Genomic DNA, 21,379 nt, shown 5'->3' on the forward strand with positions numbered 1-21,379 from the left:
CATCTAAATACAGTGTTCTTTAAAAATAAATAAATACAGTATTCTTTTCCAAACCATATGGATTATTATATGCTAAGAACTACAGTGGTAGAATTTCTCACTTAAGAGCAAGAAAAGCAGAACAGGACCACATGTGATTGGAGGGACAGAGACTGCTATTAACATTTTACAGTTCCTTTAATGGCAATGGGGAATGTGCAGTGTGATTTCTCATTTACAATTCCAGCTCCTTGAATTCTGAATTTTCCTCCCCAAAAGATTTCGGTAAGATTTTTAAAAATTCCTTTATGTAAATGTTTAAACTTTTTCTGATTTGACAGCTCAAGAGCTGTTGACTCCTTGCCTCCTAAAGATACAGAATAAACTTTGGACATTTAAAAGTAAAAAGCTTTACCTGACTAAATTAACGTAGTTGGCTTGGCATAGCTGAGTGTATATTTCCAAACCCTCACCTCGCACACAGGTGCACAATCTTGTGACAGAGCACATGGCATCACTATTAGGCACATCCCTTACTTTCCGACAAATCTGGAATATAGCACTAAGGCTGGGGCTTACTATGTCCCATCCTCTTTTATCAGCCTCAAGGTGATATTGCAAAAATCTTTTTATCTGAACTGTTCTTGGTTTCACTAATCTATTAATTCATCAAATGTTCACTGAGCATTTTTTATGTGCTGGACACCATGCTAGGAATGGTAGAAGAGTAGTAAACAGATGAGACCTAGCTCCTACTTTCAGAAAGCTTACCAACTACTGGGAAAGATGATTAATTAAAACGACACAGTTATAATGTGTATTAAGCTCCAACAGGTAAGTGGAAGATGCTGTGGTGCAGGGGACCACACGGCAGGCACATCTCACCTAGCCCAGAGAGTTTTGGCAATGCTTCTCGGAAGAAGAGTCCTTTGAGGATAGGCCACAGTACCAGCCTTGCCTAGAAACGGTGCGGTGTTCTTTATAAAGAGGGAAAACATGTGCAAAGATGACAATGACTTCAGGGAACTAAAACAAGTTCAATATGGCTAGAAAATAAAACACAAGGCAGGCAGCAGAGAGAGAGAAAGAGAGAGAGAGAGAGGAGTCTGTAGATGTAGACAGAAAGTAGGCATGAAGTCTGATGGGCCAACTTAAACTTCCCACCTCCAGCCCTCTCTCTTCTCCCTCATTAGTCCAAACTGGCCAAACGGGGAGTGCACTCCAGCCGAAATTCTGAAGGTTAATATAAAGGTCTGCAGCAGTGGTGAGGTTTTTTGGAGAACGCCTTCCTATCTCATTTTGCAAAGACAGAGAAAAAAAAATAACTTCTTGCTCTATAAAGCTGGATGTGTGAAACCTTAGGTTAATTACTAAACAATTTCTTTTGTAACAGAACACTCACTTTTGATTTAACTTTGGGTATTAAATTATAAAAGATATTCAAAGTCTGGTTAAAAGAACGCTTCTTAAAAACAGAAATGAGCTCCTGATAACTCCTCCTAGTGAAAGAGCAAGCTGAGTTCCCAAAGAACCACATTCCAGTTGTCGCTCTCGGTCCTGTCCAGATGTGACAGAGGGCAGGGGAAAACCTTAATACAGAGAACAACATTCCTGGAGGAGTCGCTGGGCTACGTTGCTACTTGCTCCTTGCACGTTTTGCTGACCTTTAATATTCAGAGATTGCTGCTCAATTTTGGGGAGGAGTGAAATAAATACATCAAATCAAGTCTGAATATCCTGTCCAAAAATCAAGAAAGTACTCTAAGATACATGACTGCAGGAGAGTCTCTGCCTTTCCCCACACCTCCCAGACAGCCCCAGCGTTGAAACAGAACAGAGGAAGTGATACACTCGGGTTACTGAATCAAGGCCAAAATAGTTGGGAGCCTTATGCTGTGGTGTGTCCATGACATTCACCCCCATCAAATACTGCAAACAGCATTATCAACAGTGATAATCAGAGCAGGGGGTCCTCCTTCCTTCGTTTTTCCTGTAGGTGGTAGTTCACAGAAACAGTCTTGCAAATGTGTACTTGTAGCTACCATAGAAGGTATGTCCGCCTAACAAAATGCAACCATCCACCCTCTACTATCACAGTGCAGCAAGCCTGGCGTGTCTGAGGCCCCGAGAAAAAGCCTGTATGGCAGCAGCTCAGACAGCAAGAGGAAAGAGTTCAGGATCAGATCAGGTAGGGTCTTGCAACCATGTCAAGGATTTTGATCTCCCTCCTAAAACCAACGGGAGGCCATTTTTGGTCAGCCAGGGTCACGATCAGATATGCCTGCATTTTGAAGAGAACATGTCAGCTGCAGTGCAGAGAAGGGACGAGAGAACTGTACAAGCGGAGGGCGGGAGACGTTAGAAGGCTAAGATGACGACAGCAGTCCAGGTGAGAAATGCAGCAGCTGGGCCCAGCTCAGACCAGGGGCGTGGCACTGGAGATTCGGAGGAAGAAGATTCAGAGATGCTGAGACAAACGGACAGCACTTGGTGAGGGCGGTGAACAAGGAGGTGGGGAATAGTAAGGATGACCACAAACTGGCCCACAGAAGTGGAGCGTAACATTCCCTGAGTCTAACAGGACGACGTTTGCTCTTGTGGAAGGGAAGAGGATGGCTCAAGAAGGAAAAGAAAGATCATTAGTTGAAACGCACCGGCTCTCCTGCTTTTTAGCTGGGTGGCTATGGGCAAGGGAACCTAAGCCTTGAGTCCCTCATCTATAAAACATGGAAGCCTCCAATTCCTAACCTATATGCAAACACTGGACAGATCAAATAAAACAACACACGTAAAGTTTTATCACAGAACTTCACCCCAATAAACGTCCCCAGAGGTTGTGTTTGTTCAGACTTCCCACTGAAGGGTGAGGTACTGAACACACGCTTCCTCCAAGCCCTTTCAAAACCTCATTAAAATGCCAGTGAAAGTATTTTTTTGAAGGCATACACTCACTTGAAAAGGAAGGCAGGGAGAGAGAATGTAAGAGGTAAGAGCCATAAACTTCTAGAAGGTGGAAGGCAGATGGGACAGCTGCTCTGACCCAGCATACCCTAAAAAGCTGATCCTAGGCCGGTAGTGGAAAACGCCAGCAAACAATTTGATTTCTTCAGTAAAATCCCCATGAGGGCTCAGGAACTGGTGACACTGGTGACAGCAAGTAAACTCCGGAATTGGGGTGAAGGTGGTGCTAAATGCCGAAGGACTGCTTTAAAATCTACTTAAAAAGCAGTACGACTCCCCTGCTCAATAACCCCGCCCACCTCCACCTGGCCAAGGAATTGCCCCTGTCATCGGCAGAAAATTAAGAGTTTTTTTCCCCAGGACAGAAGGTAAAACAAAAAGTCTCTGGAGTAAGGGACAAGAGGCAGAGATGAGGGTGGGGGTACACACTGACACCGGGAGATTGCATGAATACTCACATCTTAAACACCGTCTGTCCCTTTCCCTCTCTTGGCTTCCAGAATGCCAGCCCCTGGGCCACCAACCTCTAGGCAGGAGATCATTAAGATCTTTCTCAGAGGGGTTTACCAGTCCAAATGGGGAACCAAAAAATGTTGACACCAAGGATTGCACAAGACAATGGCTCTGCCAGATTCTATCATGGTAACACACACAATAACCCACCCACAGCTCCTGAGTGAATGTCTCACTCTTAATAGGAACCAACACCCAAATATATATGATAAATGATACTGTGATTATGTTGTGTTAATGTGGCAAAGGTGAAGGGATTTTGCAGATGTAATTAAGGCCCCTAATCAGTTGACTTTAAATTAATCAAAAGGAGAGCACACTGGGTAGACTGAGCCTAGTCAGGCAAGCCCTTTAAAAAGGGTCTGAGTGGTCAGAAACCGAAGTCAGAAAACTGCTCTTCTGCTGGCCTTGAAGAAGCCAACAGCCATGATACGAAACTGCCTATGGAGAGGGGCCACCTCCAGCTGTCAGCCTCAGTTCCACAACTGCAGGAAAATGAATCCTGCCAACACAAGGCAAGCTTAGAACCCAAGCCGCAGAGGAAACCCCAGCTCCAGCTGACACCTTGACTGCAGCCTTGTCAGAACCAAAGCCAGAAGATCCAGCTACATGGTGCCTGGACTCCCGGCCCACGGAAACTTGGACAGAATAAATGCATGTTGTTTGAAAGCCATTAAGCCAGGGCTAATTTGTTATGCATCACAGAAAACTAATAGCTTCCTGAATGCTAAAAAGGTAGATTTTATTTTTTTTTAAAGGTAGATTTTAGGGCGCCTGGGTGGCTCAGTTGGTTAAGCAACTGCCTTCAGCTCCGGTCATGATCCTGGAGTCCTGGGATCAAGTCCCGCATCGGGCTCCCTGCTTGGCAGGGAGTCTGCTTCTCCCTCGACCCTCCCCCCTCTCATGCTCTATCTCATTTTCTCTCTCAAATAAATAAATAAAATCTTTAAAAAAAAAAAAGTATAGATTTTATTTATGTAAATAACACCTTGATAAACAGGACTGAAAAAAAAAATGTGGTAAAAATGGAAATCTCTGTGGAAGGTTTGGAAAATAAAGTTGAAAAATTTACCCAGAAAACGGAGGCAAAAAATCAGAATGGAAAAATAGCAGAGATAAGAAAATAAGATGACCAGGGTATGAGACTCAACATCAAACTAAGTTTCTGAAAGGATGAGAAGGAAATCATAAAAATGAAATAATTCAAGAAAAATTTTAGAACTGCAGAACATAAGTTTCCAGTTTTAAAGGTCTTATCAAGTATCAATTAGAATAACAACAAAAAAAAAGTAAAACAAAGAAGATCCTATAGGTTTTCAAACAGTTAAATTATGAAGACTCAGGAATCAGAACGACTTCAGACTTTTAACAAGCATGGAAACAAGAAGAGAATGAGGAAATAAAGAAAGTCTAAAGGTAAAAATTTTCACACATAAAATTCTCTACCCAGGGGTGCCTGGGTGGCTCAGTCAGTAAGCATCTGCCTTTGGCTCAGGTCTTGATCCCGGTCCTAGGATCAAGCTCCTTGTCAGGCTCCTTGCTCAGCGGGGAGTCTGCTTCTCCCTCTCCCTCTGCCCCTTCTCCTGGTCATGCGCACACTCTCTCTCTCTCAAATAAATAAAATCTTAGAAAAAAAATTCTCTACCCAGGCAAGCTATTGATTAAGTATGACTTTAGGAAAAGCCTCTTCAGACATGCATCATCCTCCCAAAATTCACTTCCCATGCATTCTTTCCAAAAATCTATAGGAGATTGTGCTCCAACAAAAAGGGAATAAATCAAGAAAGAAAATGATATGGGGAATGATATAGGAAGTGAGAATTCCAACACAGGGGAGAGCTGAAGGAATGACAGCTGAACAGCGGGGAAAAGGGCAGCCAGCATCCACTGGAGCAGATCAGAAGACTCTAGCAGAGACTTCATCAGGAAGATATGCTCAGTTGATACAACTGAGCATACTGAGCAAGAGGAGATGTGAACACCTGGTGCACAGCTTGAGGCTAATTGTAAGTACTCACATACAACAAAACACAGTATCTTTATAACTCAAAGGAAAGCAAAAAGCTGTATAAAGTAAGGAAATACAGACACAATATACAAGAAGGCTCAAATAGGAATATAATTTACAGAGTCATAATAATGTAAGTGCCAAATACTGATCTAACCGATATCACAGTTCAATAATGGGAGGTGGGTAGGAAAGAGCTAATTTCTCACCTTCCAACTGGGAAGTAAACAGATAATGCCTATTCATGAAAAAAAAAAAAATCAAGAAATAAACATGCTATTTCAAGAAATGGAGGTAAAAGTCAAATTAGAGTCAAAAAGTGGTTCCTCTCAGGGGCACCTGGGTGGCTCAGTTGGTTAAGCAGCTGCCTTTGGCTCAGGTCATGATCCCAGGGTCCTGGGATCAAGCCCCACGTCAGGCTCCACGCTTGGCAGGGAGCCTGCTTCTCCCTCTGCTCCTCACCCCCCACCCCATGCTCTTTCTCTCTCTCAAAAAAAAAAAAAAAAAAAAAGTGGCTCCTCTCAGAGCAGAAAAGGAGAGACAAGGGGAAAGCAAAGGATAGTTTTCACAATAAGCTTTGTAGAAATTTTTGACCCTTTCAAATACACGCATACATAACTTCTAAAGAAAAAAAAAAGATGAAGACTATAAAAGCCCTCACATTAAATTTTCTAGCTCCCCTGCCACCTAATTAATAATATTCTACCTTCAGAGAATGTTAGTTCCCCCTTCAGAGAAGGGGGAAAGGGTCATTTGCCTCTGGAAGAATTCATATTAGTTAAAAACCAATTCCTGCTTTACTAACTTGGAATCATTAAAAGTTTTTTTCTAAAATAACAGCAAAATATTGATCAACCAATTTTCTTTTGGTTTCTTGTATGGATCCCCAAGGAGTAGGGTATCCAGTTATCAAGTGCTCTTTATTGCTTTCAAGTAACTGTTCATTGGTTTCTCAGGTACCCACATACCTGCCTTTAAGAGGTAAAGGCAGAAATCATAGGGTCACCATCTTCAAAATGGTGAAGCTTTTGTTAAAGCTACCTAAGTGCCTCTCCTTTTATTCTTTTTAAGGAAACGGATTTTTCCCTGCCATCAAGTTAAGTGCCTTGCATTAGCTAAAATGGCCCTCTAACCAAGTGGGTCTAACTCAGAAACTGTATTCGACTTGTTCTGAGTTAAAGGACCATGTCTTTCTTCACAAAGTACAACATTTACACAAAATAAGCAGAAACATGTTTCTAAAGAATTTTATTTTATTTTATTTTATTTTATTTTATTTAGATTTTATTTATTTGACAGAGAGAGACACAGCGAGAGAGGGAACACAGGCAGGGGCAGTGGGAGAGAGAAGAAGGCTTCCCGCGGAGCAGGGAGCCCGATGCGGGGCTCGATCCCAGGACTCTGGGATCATGACCTGAGCCGAAGGCAGACGCCTAACGACTGAGCCACCCAGGCGCCCCTCTAAAGAATTTTAAAGAAAAACATAAAATAGTTTCAGTAAATACATTTTCAGAATCAACTCGTTAATGACTCCTTGATTACACTAGAAGACCCAATGGCAGGAAAAATTATTTTCCAGTGGAGAATAATAAGGACAATGTAGTATAGTCTCTGAAAAGTTAAAATTCTTCATTCCGAGACTTCTTACTTTTTCATTCTTAACAGTCCATCTTACTTTTCTGTTGTTAACATGTGATTTCTGGTACAATCATGAAGAAAAACTGTTTAACAAGTAGTATCCACTGAAGTTAAACCTGATGTATACCCAGCCATTCCACTTCTTGGTATATACTCAAACTAAGTACTCCCGTCCACCAGAAGACATGTAGTACAAGAAACTGGCCAGTAGGGGGCGCCTGGGTGGCTCAGTCGGTTAAGCGTCTGCCTCTGGCTTAGGTCATGATCCCAGGGGTGGGAATGGAGTACCGCACTGGGCTCCCTGCTCAACGAGGAGCCTGCTTCTCCCTCTCCCTCTGTCCCTCCCCCTGCTTGTGCTCCCTCTCTCTTAGATAAATAAAATCTTAAAAAAAAAAATAAACTGGCAAGTACACAAATGTCCATCAACACTGCAATGAATAAACTGTGGTATCCTCATGCACTGGAATACTAGGCAGCATGAGAAAACGATGACTGGTCCATGCAACAATGTGGCTGAGGCCACAGACACAATGCTGAGCAGAAGAGCCTGACTCAGGAGTACTTACTATATAGGATTCCTGTTAAGTGAAGTTCAAAAATAGGCAAAGCCAATCTAAGGTGACAGTGGTCAGATTATTAGCAGAGAAGGGGTCTGACTGAGAAGGTGTATGGGGAAGCTTTCTAGAGTAATGGAAATACTCTATACCTTAATACAGGGGATGCTTACATAGGTATATGTATTGAAAAAATCCATCTGTTGTATATTTAAGATGTGCATCTCAGCCCATGGAAGATAAACCTCAATAAAAAGCTTTGTAAAATTTTGACACAATCAGGGAAAACTTTTTAATTATAATTCATATTACATTATAATTTAATTTATGAACTGTTGGTGACAGCAGATGACAGCAATTATGAATTGTCTGTCTGTACTTGCAAAATAAGTTATAACTCCATACTAGCATACTCAAAATTTTTTCCCAACTTTTTACAGCTTTATAAAGCTACAGAAAAATTGAAAGACTAGTGCAATTAACCATATGTCATTCATCCAGACTCAACAATTGTTAGTATGTTGCTATTAGTCACTTCCCCCTCTATTAGTTTTGGCTAAACTATTTGAAAATAAGTTGCAGACATCTTGACATCTTACCCCTAAAGGATATTCTGCTATACAACCAAGGTATCATTATCATGCCTAGGAAATTTAACACTGATATAAAAATACTATTTAATATATAGCCCATATTCAGATTTCTCCAACTGTTCCATAAATGTTCTTTATCGATTCTCCCCACCCCTAATCCAGGACCATCCACTGATCCCTGCACTGCATTTGATTGTCCTGTTCCCTGATCCCCCCCCTTTAATCTGGTACACCATGTCCCCAAGTGTTTCTTAAATGTTTTTTTTTTTTTATTTTGGTCTTTCATGACATGAACAATTCTGTCCCAATTTAGTTTTTAAAATTTCCTGGTATCTGAAACCCAAACGTCTACAAACAAATGTTTTCTACTTAGAGTCTTCTACAATCTTTAGCAGAACGTGTGCACTGAAATACCTGTATCCTGACAGACCATTCATGTAAAAAAATAAATCATGGGATAGTTCAATTTCACACACAGAGTTCATGGTCATTCTACTTTAACTCACCGCTGAGTCTGAGCAGGCCACGGGGTCTGGTTTGGCGTGGGCACTGAATTCGTGGGACTCACTAGCATGGCACTATAGATATTAGAAGCGACCACGAGTATGCAGAGAAGTATGGGCCCAATGATTGCTCCTTCCAGGCCTAAGTAGTAAGCCCCGCCAGCCACTGCCAAGCCTGTCAAGTAAGGATGCCCACCTCTGGAAGAAAGAGCGTACAGATTAGCTCATGGCTTTTAACAAACATAAACCTTGGAGTAAATCTGAAACACAGCTCTAACACTATGTTCATTCCTAACACACCAGGCCTTTGATTGCATGACCAGCTTTCTTTAGATTACCTCAGTGCAGATAACAACGTTGGTTGTAATAATACTGAGATGCAAGCATTTTCTTACCTATGTAACACATACAACATCTGCCTTTTTATAAGGTCCATCAATGGAGGGAGTGAAGTCAGACTGTTAGCAGATATCCTACACCCATTACATGGATGCCTGACCTAGGTTAGTGTTGGCTGAGGACTGGTTACAAAAGTCACATGTTAAGTTTACTTCCAACAAGAATAGTTAAATGGGCACAATTTACATATAATTCAAATAATTATGCTTTTTATAAAGCAATACAATAGCATCCACATTATTCATAGGTTAGACTTGTGGCAACATCGTAAAATAGTTTTTAAACACGGGTAATGATAAAGGGCCTCATGAAGAAACTATCGGTCACAAAGCCCAAGATTTCTATCTCACAAGAGTCATAACTGTCCTCCAGCTTATCACAGGATCATTTACATAACCCGAATACAGTAAGAGGTTAGCAGCACCGCACAGTGATAACAGTAACAAATGACCACTAACATAAGAGCGACTGGGAAAGACGGTATGTTCTATTTCTAGTTTTCAAACACAGGTGACTGGAACAATTTACTGTGGGGCAAATAACTCTGGAATAATGTTCTGTACTATGTTACAGTTCAATAAGTAAGATTTAAGGTGAGGTAGTCTTTAGGAAACTAATACACTATATTCATAATCTATCTTCCTCACTCCAAAAAAAAAAAAAAAATTTAGGGCAATATTCCACATATGTATGCTATGTAAGTAAGCTTTTTCCCTAAATAATACACTTCTAAAAATTTCCTATCAAAAATGCTTAAAGCTTAAAAAAAAGTGTGGAAGCTTTTAAATAAAGGCTTCATTTATTAAAAAATAAAACAACTTACACAAACTCTTTCATTTCCTAATGCTGGCTAAATAAGGTAGTATTTTATTATTAAGATAAAATCACATAAAAATCTTAAATTCTAGCTAGAAACTTCAATAAAAAATTTAAAGTTTAGAGAAATGAAAACATTTAACGATAAGTCATATAACTACTCTATTTAAATTTCAACTGCTAAGCACTAGTTAACCACGTTCTGATGTTCTCCTTTTGTCTTTCATTTTCTCTCTCAAGTTTTAGACATAAGTTTCCCTAAGGCTTGTGTATGGAGTTGCTTGTTTCTTTCTGCTCTGGAACTTTGGGACGTCAGAGTAGTTATATATCATTTGTTTTCTACTTCAACTTACTAGAGAGAAAACAAGGTGGCATATAATTTGTCCCTGTATATTCTCAAATTAACTGAAGGCTACTCTTTCTATGAACTGAGCCCTTGTCTACACTTACTGTGATGGTGAATTTTACTATATTAACTATTATGACAGTTTCAGTAGGCATATTCTGAACTTGAGTAACTGATGAAAATTCAGCATTTGGTTACATCCTAGATTCTAATAAGCAATGTGAATCTGGATATGTGACTAAATAAGAATTGGCTTGATTTACTTAATGCAATTTCTAAGAGATACCAAAATCTAAAAAACAGGTATTTATTATATTACATAGCCAAAGCTTGGATTCTGTCTTCAATTTAACCTGTACTCATCCTAGAACCATACTATAATATCTTAAGTAAAGAGAGCTCTCTGCTTATCAGACATTAACTTGATGAGATTTGATTTCACATGGAGAACCTCAGACCTACAACTAAATGTTTTTCTCCAAAAGCAAAGAAGTTCTAAAAATAACCACTAACTCATTTCTGTACTTTAAATGTTTTATGTACATCTAATAATATTTCTTTCCTAGCTTAAATATCACTAAAACAGAAGATTATTCACAATTTTGTGTTAACACAGAGTCTCATATATTGTAAATACTTAGACAACAAAATAGCATACCTTGCAAACAGTATTAATTATATTACATTAAAATCTGATTGTATCAGTGGGATCACAAAAGACTACTTCACTGAAAAATCCTACCATCTGTCCCTTTTCCCATCCCCAAAAGAGAAAACAAAACAAAACAACCTTTCTTTAACAAGGCCACATAAATCCCTGGATATGATTCACCAGCAACTTGAGAAGTTCTGTGGATACTTACCCTGATATATCCGAATAGATGGCAGTATCTACAAAGTATGTTGGCAAGAGATGGAAAACCAACAGTAAGATGGCTTTGCACCCTAAGCCTTGTGTAAGCCACAGGTCTAGAACTGCCGGTACTGCTGCCCAGTACGTCCCCAGAAATGGTACCGCTCCCAGGATTGCTGCCAAAGCTAAGATTAAAAGGAAAGCAACTTAACATCACCACTAAAACAATAACAAAACAGCAGAACCTAAGCACTAGCTCCTCCTACTTAAACAATTACACCAAAACAAGTTAAACACAAACTCAGTGCATGATAACGCCCCGTTTAACTGAATTTATTAGTGAAATGAAGGTCTGATATATATCTCAAAAGCTGATGCTGAAAATCTTTCTAAAGTATGTGTCTACTTCATGAATCTCTTTTTCTTTTCATGAATCTCTTCTTAAGCAACAAAATTCTAGTGTCCCGCAGTTGTTATTTTGAATCAATGGTTAGTTAATTAATATACAACCCTATAATGCAACAGTAAAGCATTGGTCAAATTTATACTGAGTCCAAAGCCAAATTAGAAGTTAGTTTCTAAACCTCAGAGATGAATGTATATCCTTCACCTTGTTTCTTTCTAATAAAAATGAAATGTAGTTTAAACAAAAACAAAACCAAAAGCCCTACTCGCCAAAGGACCCACTTCAAGCTCATCCCCTTCCACAGCAGCGTGTTCGCTCTCTCCTCTGGCTCCCCTCCAGACTAAGAGTCAAGCAGACGTGGATCTAGTTCTGGTCCTGCCAGGTATGTGACCTTGGAAAACGTGTGGTTTCTCATCTCTACGACAGGAACCCCACCGACCCTGCCTGCTTCACAAGGTCGTTATGAAACAACGACCGCCATGTGTTCTCAGGCTGCTCGCACATCAGAGGGTGGCTTAGTGGACAGCGAAGTAGGAAAGAACATGAATGAACTTGGGAATGTAAGGAAGAAAGGGAGTGTGGACCAAAAGGGGAAAAAAGGGTGGTAGAGGGTAAATGTGGAAGGCAGATATATCCGGGAAGTCAAGCAACCACAGAAATAAAGGAAGGAAAAGTGGAAGGAGAGGAGCAGAGATAATGTAGAGGAAAAAGTAAAGGGTGGTTTTGAACCATTCTGGTGCTTATGGAATGAGCATATGGAATTGATCCTACGGGGTATGGAGACAACTCATTCATCTTGCCCCTGGGACAGTATCCTTCATGGGACAAAGCTATTTGACCAACTCATTGCTCCCTGCCAATCAGTTCAACTCAAACATTTACTGAGTGCCAAGTACATAGATACTAGGTGTTGTGCTAAGTGCTGGGACATTCACTCATTTAACAAATACTTATGCACTGCTTCCTATGTGCTGGGTTATCGTTCGAGCTACTGGAAATACAGCATAAATACACATTACAAATCATACTTCTGCTCCTATTCTGGACTAGATTAGATCTCTAAAATTTAGTATTTTAAGCTTGAGGAAGATGACATTTCCCAATGTACAGAAAATGGCTTAATTTTCCTTAAACAGGGGACAGTGGAAGTTATGATACTACTGTTACCTGATGGTATGAAGACAATATTGATGCCAAATATGGTATGAGTCAGCCATGTGTACAATCCGTAGAAGCCAGCCATTTTGAGGGAAGCATCAAACACTCCTCTAGAATGCCCAAAGATAAAAGGGACAGTAAATAAACACAGCATCACATTGTGATTCAGAAAAATCAATATTTCCAGGCCTCTGGCTTCATGTTTAACTAAATTTCTCTGATGAAAAAAATAACTGAAATATAACACCTTAAAATGCCTATTCACTGAAATAACTCATCAACTTTTCACTTCTGAAGCACATCTTTCACCGCCAAAATAAATGGAAAAAAAAAATTAAGCATGACTATCTTATTTCTGAGGATGCAGTTAAATTTTAAGAAATACAGGCTGTGGGTGCCTGGGTGGCTCAGTTGGTTAAGCGACTGCCTTCGGCTCAGGTCATGATCCTGGAGTCCCTGGATCGAGTCCCGCATCGGGCTCCCTGCTCGGCAGGGAGCCTGCTTCTCCCTCTGACCCTCCCCCCTCTCATGTGCTCTCTCTCTCTCTCATTCTGTCTCAAATAAATAAATAAAATCTTTAAAAAAAAAAAAAAAAAAGAAATACAGGCTGTGAGGGACGCCTGGGTGGCTCAGTCAGTTAAGCGTCTGCCTTCGGCTCAGGTCATGATCCCAGGGTCCTGGGATCGAGTCCCACATCAGGCTCCCTGCTCGGCAGGGAGCCTGCTTCTCCCTCTCCCTCTGCCTGCTGCTCCCCCCTGCTAGTGTTCTCTATCTCTCTGTGTGTCAAATAAATAAATAAAATCTTAAAAAAAAAAAAGGAGAAATACAGGCTGTGGCCAGCTCTCCTCTTTGGGAAGAACAAGTGCAGGATAATATAACTTGCACTTCATGGGTCTTATTTACAAAATTTTCCCATGTTCCTTCAACTCTGCAACCAAGCCTACAAAGACACTTCTACAAATGCTGTCAAAAAATGCAAGTCATTTGGAGAGAATTTATGGAAAAAAAAAAATCTTATTACCTCCCAAGTAAAAGCAGAGAGGAAAATACAAAAGGGATAAAAACAGACCCACATAACTGGTGATTAATAGGAATGAAGTACATGAAAATCTGCAATGTCAGGTGCTTCAGCTTTGGTTTTCAGTTGGAAGATTAAGGCACTATTGTGTCAGGAGGAGAAATTAGGAACTGCTCAAAGAGAGCACAAAGGCAGCAAACCTTAAGTTATCCCAAAGGTATCACAAAATTACAAAACCCAGGATTCTGTGGGGCACAGGGGAAGCATGGGCATATACTCATGAGGGAAGGAAAAGCTGTCATTAAAAAATCAGAGGCTGTGGCAGCAAAGGGGACACTGGACACACAAAAGGAAACACCGCGCTTTTCCAAAGCATCCCAAGAGACAGACTGTAAGAGCAAAGTCAAGCTCCAGAACCTAGAGATTCAGTCATTTACTAGGGTTCTGACACATGGACTCGGTGACACAGGGCTCCCCAAATTGTCAAACCTCCTTTGTCATGCTGACCAGCAGCTTTCACTCGAGAATGTGGAACTGCCATGTGACCTCTGACAATAAAGATACAGATTAAAGTGGTATCAAAAAGGCTGAAAGGAAGGGAGAGAGCCCAGAGGAAACAGAAAATATCCAAACAGTAAATAAATAGAGGAGATGGGGGAAAAAGGGAAAATAGCCGAGCTTCAGGTTTTCAACCTGAGGGGAAAAGAACAGCAGTGTCTCAAGGGCATGGAAAAGCCCCAAATGAGAGAGGACATGGAAGAAAGGGGAATATATTTAGTTTGGGCAATGGTAAGAAATAAGGATGGTGAACCCTGGAGGTAGCTGGAAGTAAAAGACAAAGTTGATGGAGAACTTGGGACAAGAGCTTTGAGATGTGCCAGAAGAGATTAATCACAGGAAAGGATAAGATACTCCAGGGACAAACCCAGAGAAAATGGGGCAACTGGCTGTGTTCCCACAGGGGACCTAAGGACAGAGATACATCAGCCAAAGAGAGAATGAAATCACACCTGCAGCTGGGAGACAATCACTAGAGTGCAGTATTCCCAGAGACCAAAGGAGAGAGCAGCTTTTGAGAAAGAGGGGATGATATTAAGGTCAAATACCCCAGGGAGATTAATAAGACTAAGGTCTTAAAAAAAAAAGTACAGGGGCACCTGGGTGGCTCAGTCAGTTAAGCATCTGCCTTCGCCTCAGGTCATGATCCCAGAGTCCTGGGATCAAGCCCCGCATCGGGCTTCCTGCTCGCGGGGATCCTGCTTCTCCCTCTCCTCCCCGCTTGTGCTCTCTCTAGCTATATCTCCTCTCTCTCAAGTAAATAAATAAAATCTTTAAAAAAATAAAAAATAAAATAAAATTTTTTAAAAAGGTAAAGAATTTGACCAGAACTGGGAAGATCAATGAGAAAAGATATAGATATTTTCACCAACCTTATGTTATTCAAAATGTTTTACCAACCTGTTATTCAAAAATTGTTACACCAAAATGAAGTTGATATCAAAGGTGCAATGAAATATCTCAACTGAATCACCCCTCTGGGTGGCAAGTAGGCAAAACTCAATCCAAAAAGGACCACTTGTAGGAAACAGCACACAGTCTTCCTTCCTCTACCTCTGGGAATACTGATTGCTGATACATTCTCATTAAGACAACTTTCAAGTAACTTTGTGGACCCTAAACGTATTAGATACTGTTTATAGCTACTAAACATGTTCACATAACCCAATGAGGGATGAAAAGGCAATGCATTCCCCTCGATCTTATTGTTTAGGATCTGGTACACAGGCTTTATAGAACAGAAAGACAAATCCCCTAACAATTTACTAGGAGACAGAATTTTTTTTAACTCCATCAAATTCCTAGCCATTTTTTCCTTTTTATCGGCTTTACTGAACTAGAATTTATAAACAATAAAACTCATCTTTAAGTGTATTAATTCAGTAAGTTTTGGCAAATGTATACAGCTGCAGAACCACCATTGCAGCCAAGATGTAGAACATTTCTATCACCCTAAAACGTTATGCCCCGGGATAGTCTACCCCTCCCTGAACCCTGATCTCTGACACCAACTAGGTATGTTCTCTGTCACTACGGTCACTATGGTTTTGCCTTTTCCAGAAATTCGTATGAACAGAATCATACATTATGTAGCTTTTTAAAAAAACTGTGGTAGAATATACATACCAAGAAATTTGCCATTTAACCATTTTTAACTGTACAGTTCAGTAGTGTCAAAGACACTCACATTTTCATTATATAGCTTTTGTGTTTGGTTTCTTCAACCTGCTACCATATTTTCAGATTCACTCACATTATCATCAGCAGTCTGTTGCTCTCTAATTGCGGAGTAGTATTCCATTATTTGGATATGCCACAATTTGTTTATCCAATCACCGGCTGATGGCCACTTGGGCTGTTTCTGGTTTGGGGCTATTGTGAATAATGTTGCTCTGAACATTCGAGCACTAGTCTTTGCGTGGACATTTGCTTTCACCGCTTCTCAGTATGTACCTAGAAATGGAGATGCTGGGTCATGTGGTATGTCTTAATTCTGTAAGAAACACTAGCAATTCCTTTGATTTCTCAATTCAAAGAAAACGTACAGTCCATGGACGATCAGCCAGAAGTCATTTCCTGCTATACGACCCCACATCTCTTCAAGGTGTGAGGCTCAATTTCATACTTATGGTATTATGAGGGTGAACACTGGCAGAAAGAGCAATTCAACCTCACGAAAAGCTAAATGGCAATGCATCCAAATCCCCTCCTAACTGACCCAGTGCATGCTGGGTGCCCAATAAACAGGAGCTATTACAGTTCTATTTCTTGAGAACAGTATACTTCATTAATGCTCAGAGGCTTCTGATGATGAAAACTCTAGAAAGTTGTAGTACAACAGCTTAGTGTATCTGAATTGAGAAGGTAAGTTCAAGAGACGCTAACGTTTGCTAAGTACCCGTGTGGTAGGCTGAATAACAGCCCCACAAAAATATCTACATCCTAATGCCCAGGCCCTGTGAATATGTTACCTTACATGGCAAATGGGACTTTGCAGATGGGATTAAGCTAAGCATTCTGAGATTAGGGAGATTATCCTGGATTACTGGGTAGGCCCAATGTAATCACAGAAGTCCTTATAAGAAGGAGGCTGTGATAGAAGACAGTGGTGATGGATGCACAAATTGTGAATATACTAAAACCACTGAACTGTATGCTTTAAAAATGGTTAAAATGGTGAATTTCATGTATATGAATTTTATCTCAATAAAAAACAATTTATAAAAAGAGGAAAGCAGGAGAGTCTGAGTTAGAGAAGACATGAGGACAAAAGCAGAAGTCAGAGAGAAAGAGACATTTGAAAATGCTACACTGCTGGCTTTGAACATGGAGATAGGACCATGAGCCAAGGAATGCAGGCAGCCTCCAGAAGCTGGAAAGGGCAAGGAAACAGACTGTCCCCTAAACCTTCCAGAAAGAACACAGCCCTGCTGACACCCTAATTTTAGGACTTCTGACCTCCAGAAATGTCAGATAAAAAAAAAAAAATCTATGTGGTTTAAGCCAATAAGCTTATGGTCATGTTATAGCCACAATCAGAAACTAATACAACCCACTACGTGCCAAGTGCTGTTAACATGCTTTGCCTGTGTGGTTCCACTGACTCCTTGTTGGGTCCCCTCATTCCTCCAGAAAAGAGTCCCAGTCAAAAATCAGATAAATCTGTTAAACTGAAGGTGCATATGCACATCTTTTTAAAAAAAAAAAAAAGAAGAAGAAGAAGAAGAAAGCTCAAACTGAGGGCGGAGGCCGGGGGGGTGGTGCTGAGCTATTTACAGTTAAAAGGCAAGAAAACTCCTTCTGGACATTGTTGGATCTGGGTACTAGATCGATCTGGTATATTAACTCCCAGTCAAGGCACCCAACTCACTAAAGCTCAAAATGTTGGATAAAGATGTATTTTTGGTATCCAGATTCCTATTAAATATTACTAAGATACTCACCTGCAGGCCAAACACGTACTTAATGGTTCTCAAAGCCCAGAGACCACCAACAGAAGCCTGAGCAGCCGCGTGACGCCCACATCTGGTTCTGGCCAGGGCCACTGTTCAAGAGTGGCCATCCTAGCTGCCCACTTCCAAAGGGGACTGGGGCTCAGTATAGCCATCCTGAGACAAACTGGGGTCCTATTCACCCTATTAGAGTGAGATGTTCTGGAAAATAGAGGTAGAACATGAGGATGGGGCGAGGAGCAATGAGAGATGTGACACGGCACACAGTGCCCAGTGTGTACCTCCATGCCTTGCTGGCACAACTCTGTGGAGAGCTCTGTGAACCACTGCGGCACCAAATGTTGGGCTTTTAGTGAGTCGGGTGCCTGGACTGGGAGTTAGTACACCAGGCTGATCTAGTAGAGATCCAACAATTTCGTTATTGCCTTTTTACTTGGAAGAACTCAGGCCCTCATTTTGAGCTTTTTTTTTTTTGCCTTCATTTTTTAAAAAACTGAACTACACTCCCAGATTAAAAGATTCTCTTGATATCTGACCAGAGGTCTCTTTTCTGGATGAATGAGGGGACCCAAGAGGAAATCGATGAAATAATATATGCAAAGCGTGTAACTCAGTGCTTGGCGCACAGCGGGTACTCAGCAAATGTCAGGTAGAGGATGGATGAAAGAAGGGACAGAACTGGAGGTCATGAGCCCAGAAGTTACAAGACTCCGAGAGGTAATGAATGAAACGAAAGGAGTGGCGGTGAGGAAGGCAACAGTCAAGAATGAGGTAATACATGAGAAATGTTAATGAAGGCGAACAGGATGTGGATTGGGCAGCAAGAATACAGAAATTGGTGTCACAAGACCTGAAAGAGCTCTGGTCTGTCACCAACTGCTCTGGAATCCCAGTTCTGTCACTGATTAGTGGCATGATCTTCAAAACTGTAAAACCTCTCTGAGCTTCGCTTTCCTTCATTGTAAAACAGAGATAACAGAGACAAGCATTCACTTCCTGATGTTATTATGAAGATTAATAATGCAACTAAAGTGATAAGCTTAGTGACTGGTGCACAGTAAGCACGCAATTAAGTTGGTGCTATTAGAGAATTGTGTCATTATTACCAATTAGCATTTTAGTAAGGCTCAAAATAATGCACATAGTAACTTTCTTTTTTCTCCTTGCAGTTTTTGGAAGTATACCAATTTTTGCTGTGTCCTAAAGAGATACGGGGTATGGCAAAGCTGGGAGTAGAAGAAGCATATCACAAAGTCTTAGATTAATGATTTTAAATTGTAAGGTACTGATGAAGCTACATAAGCAAAAACCCAAAATACAGTGTATATAATCACTCATCTCTCAGGTTCTTTGGAACCTAAAATTAAGAGACTGCTAGGAATTGTTCATTCTCATAATCAAATCAAATACAACTTTATCTGGCACATAATTAATGGCATGCACAATACAGTTTGAATGGGTTACCAGAAATCACTAGTTTAATCAATGCAAAGAGTATTTATTCCTTATAATCATCATTCACTCATTTCATTCACTCATTGATATCAACCCATTAATCAACACTTTTGGATACTCAAATTCAGTGAGCATTTTCCTATCTTGTCATCAAAGAAAGACACTATGATATACTTCATCAAAATAAAATTAAAAGGGGTGCCTGGGTGGCTCAATCGGTTAAGCGTCTGCCTTCGGCTCAGGTCATGATCCCAGGGTCCTGGGATCGAGCCCCGCATTGGGCTCCCTGCTCCGCGGAGAGCCTGCTTCTCCCTCTCCCTCTGCCTGCCTCTCTGCCTACTTGTGCTCACTCTCTCTGTCTCTCCATCAAATAAATAAATAAAAATCTTAAAAAAATAAAATTAAATTAAATTAAAAAAAAATCTGCAAAAATCACAAAAGCTCTGACTTGCGGCATTTTCTAAGGGTGGTTACGTAGGACTTGTGCTGCACGAACGCACGGTGCCATTGGAAGCTACCCTTCCCTTTATAACTGTTCACAACCATATGATCAAGCATCTACTATAGAAATGCACGGAAAGCCTGCATCAAGTTCATCAGGTTAATATACATGTAACATTTAGTTTTCCTCTACTGTCTACTTCAGTCCTCTCTCTTGAATAGGGTGTTTGCCCGTGCCCAGTCTTCTGGGACCTCTTTTTTCAGTGATTCTTCAAAGATCATTGACATTGTTCTCCAACTACATCTCCAGGCTTTCCTAACACTCAGCAGTTTAAGAGAATCAAATTCAGAAGACCCTGGATGCCCTTTTCCTTCCCTCTTTTGGTAGCTCAGTCAAGCTGGTGCAACAAGTCTGATTTAGCTCAAGGGATGAGACTGATACCAGCCACAGAGCTGGAAGCTCCCCCTTTCTAACAAGGCCACAGCCTCATTCAGAAACCTTCCACTGTTAGATAGTCCTATAGACGTTTCCTTGCCCCATGCTACATGCAGACCCATAAAGGGCAGGGTTTCCCCTCAACTGGAAGGCAGGCTCCAGTGCATCCAATCCAGTCAGGCCCCACCTAAGCATACTTCTCTCTGAATAAAAATTCCAAGTTCATTCACAAGCAGTTATTGTCTAAGTTTTCCCCTAATAAACACTATTGTGGATTTATACTATATGGCACTAAAGGTGTGTGTCCATGCATCGTTTACACAACTACATGGTTGATCCTTAAACAACAGGGGTTTGAACTATGTGGATCCACTTTTATGGGGATATTTTTCAATCTGGTATATATCTTCACTTATGATTTCCTTAATAACATTTTCTTTTCTCTGGGTTACTACACTGTAAGAATACAGTATAAAACAAGTATAACACACAAAGTATGTGTTAATTGACTGTTTATGTTATCAGTAAGGCTTCTGGTCAACAGGAAGCTATAGTAGTTAAGTTTCTGGGGAGTCAAAAGTCAGACACAAATTTTCGGCAGTGCAGGGAGTTGGTGTCCCCTAACCCCCACATTGTTCAGGGGTGAACTATATATCTAACTCCTCTGCACCAGGGACTTGAACTAGTTTCAGATGCCTGGTTAGGGGCACCTGGGTGGCTCAGTCGGTTGAGTGTCTGTCTCTTTCATTTTGGCTCAGGTCATGATCTTGGGGTCGTGGGCTTGAGCCCTGCATCGGGCTTCCCACTCAGCACGGAATCTGCTTGTCCCTCTCCCTCTGCTCCTCCCCTCGTTCACGTTTTCTCTTCTCTCAAATAAATAAATCTTAAAAAAAAAAAAAATGCCTGGGGGCACCTAGGTGGCTCAGTCAGTTAAGTGTCTGCCTTCGGCTCAGGTCACGATCCCTGGGTCCTGGGATCGAGCCCAACATAGGGCTCCCTGCTCAGCGGGGAGTCTGCTTCTCCCTCTGCCCCTCCTCCTACTCATGCTCTCTCTAATAAATAAATATTTTCTAAAAATCTTTAAAAAAAAAAATGCCTGGTTAGATTAGGATTTAATTCTTAACCAGCTCTCTCCTCACCCTTTACAAACTAAACTCTAAGATGAAACTTAACTCTTTACAAGCTAGGTAATACTTTCCTTCAGCTCTCAGCCCTCTCTCATTTCTGACCAAAAGGGTGTTCTTGTGGGGAGAGATGGTGAGGAAGCTTAAAAAAAAAAAAAGAAGAAGAAG

At 40.9% G+C, this 21,379-nt stretch overlaps 1 protein-coding gene across 3 annotated transcripts in view; it reads right to left on the reverse strand.

Moving 5' to 3' along the window:
• Positions 1-21,379, reverse strand: part of TMEM245 (transmembrane protein 245) — a 99,208-nt gene that overhangs the window by 8,026 nt on the left and 69,803 nt on the right. For all 3 annotated transcript variants that reach the window (XM_036087426.2, XM_036087425.2, XM_078061565.1), the window contains 3 exons: positions 12,737-12,837; positions 11,174-11,348; positions 8,753-8,947 (listed from right to left, as the gene is read on the reverse strand). In XM_036087426.2, coding sequence (XP_035943319.2) covers positions 8,753-8,947; positions 11,174-11,348; positions 12,737-12,837 — 471 coding nt within the window. The remainder of the gene's footprint in view (positions 1-8,752; positions 8,948-11,173; positions 11,349-12,736; positions 12,838-21,379) is intronic.

This window comes from Halichoerus grypus, chromosome 14, assembly GCF_964656455.1.
Source record: "Halichoerus grypus chromosome 14, mHalGry1.hap1.1, whole genome shotgun sequence".
Lineage (NCBI taxonomy): Eukaryota > Metazoa > Chordata > Mammalia > Carnivora > Phocidae > Halichoerus > Halichoerus grypus.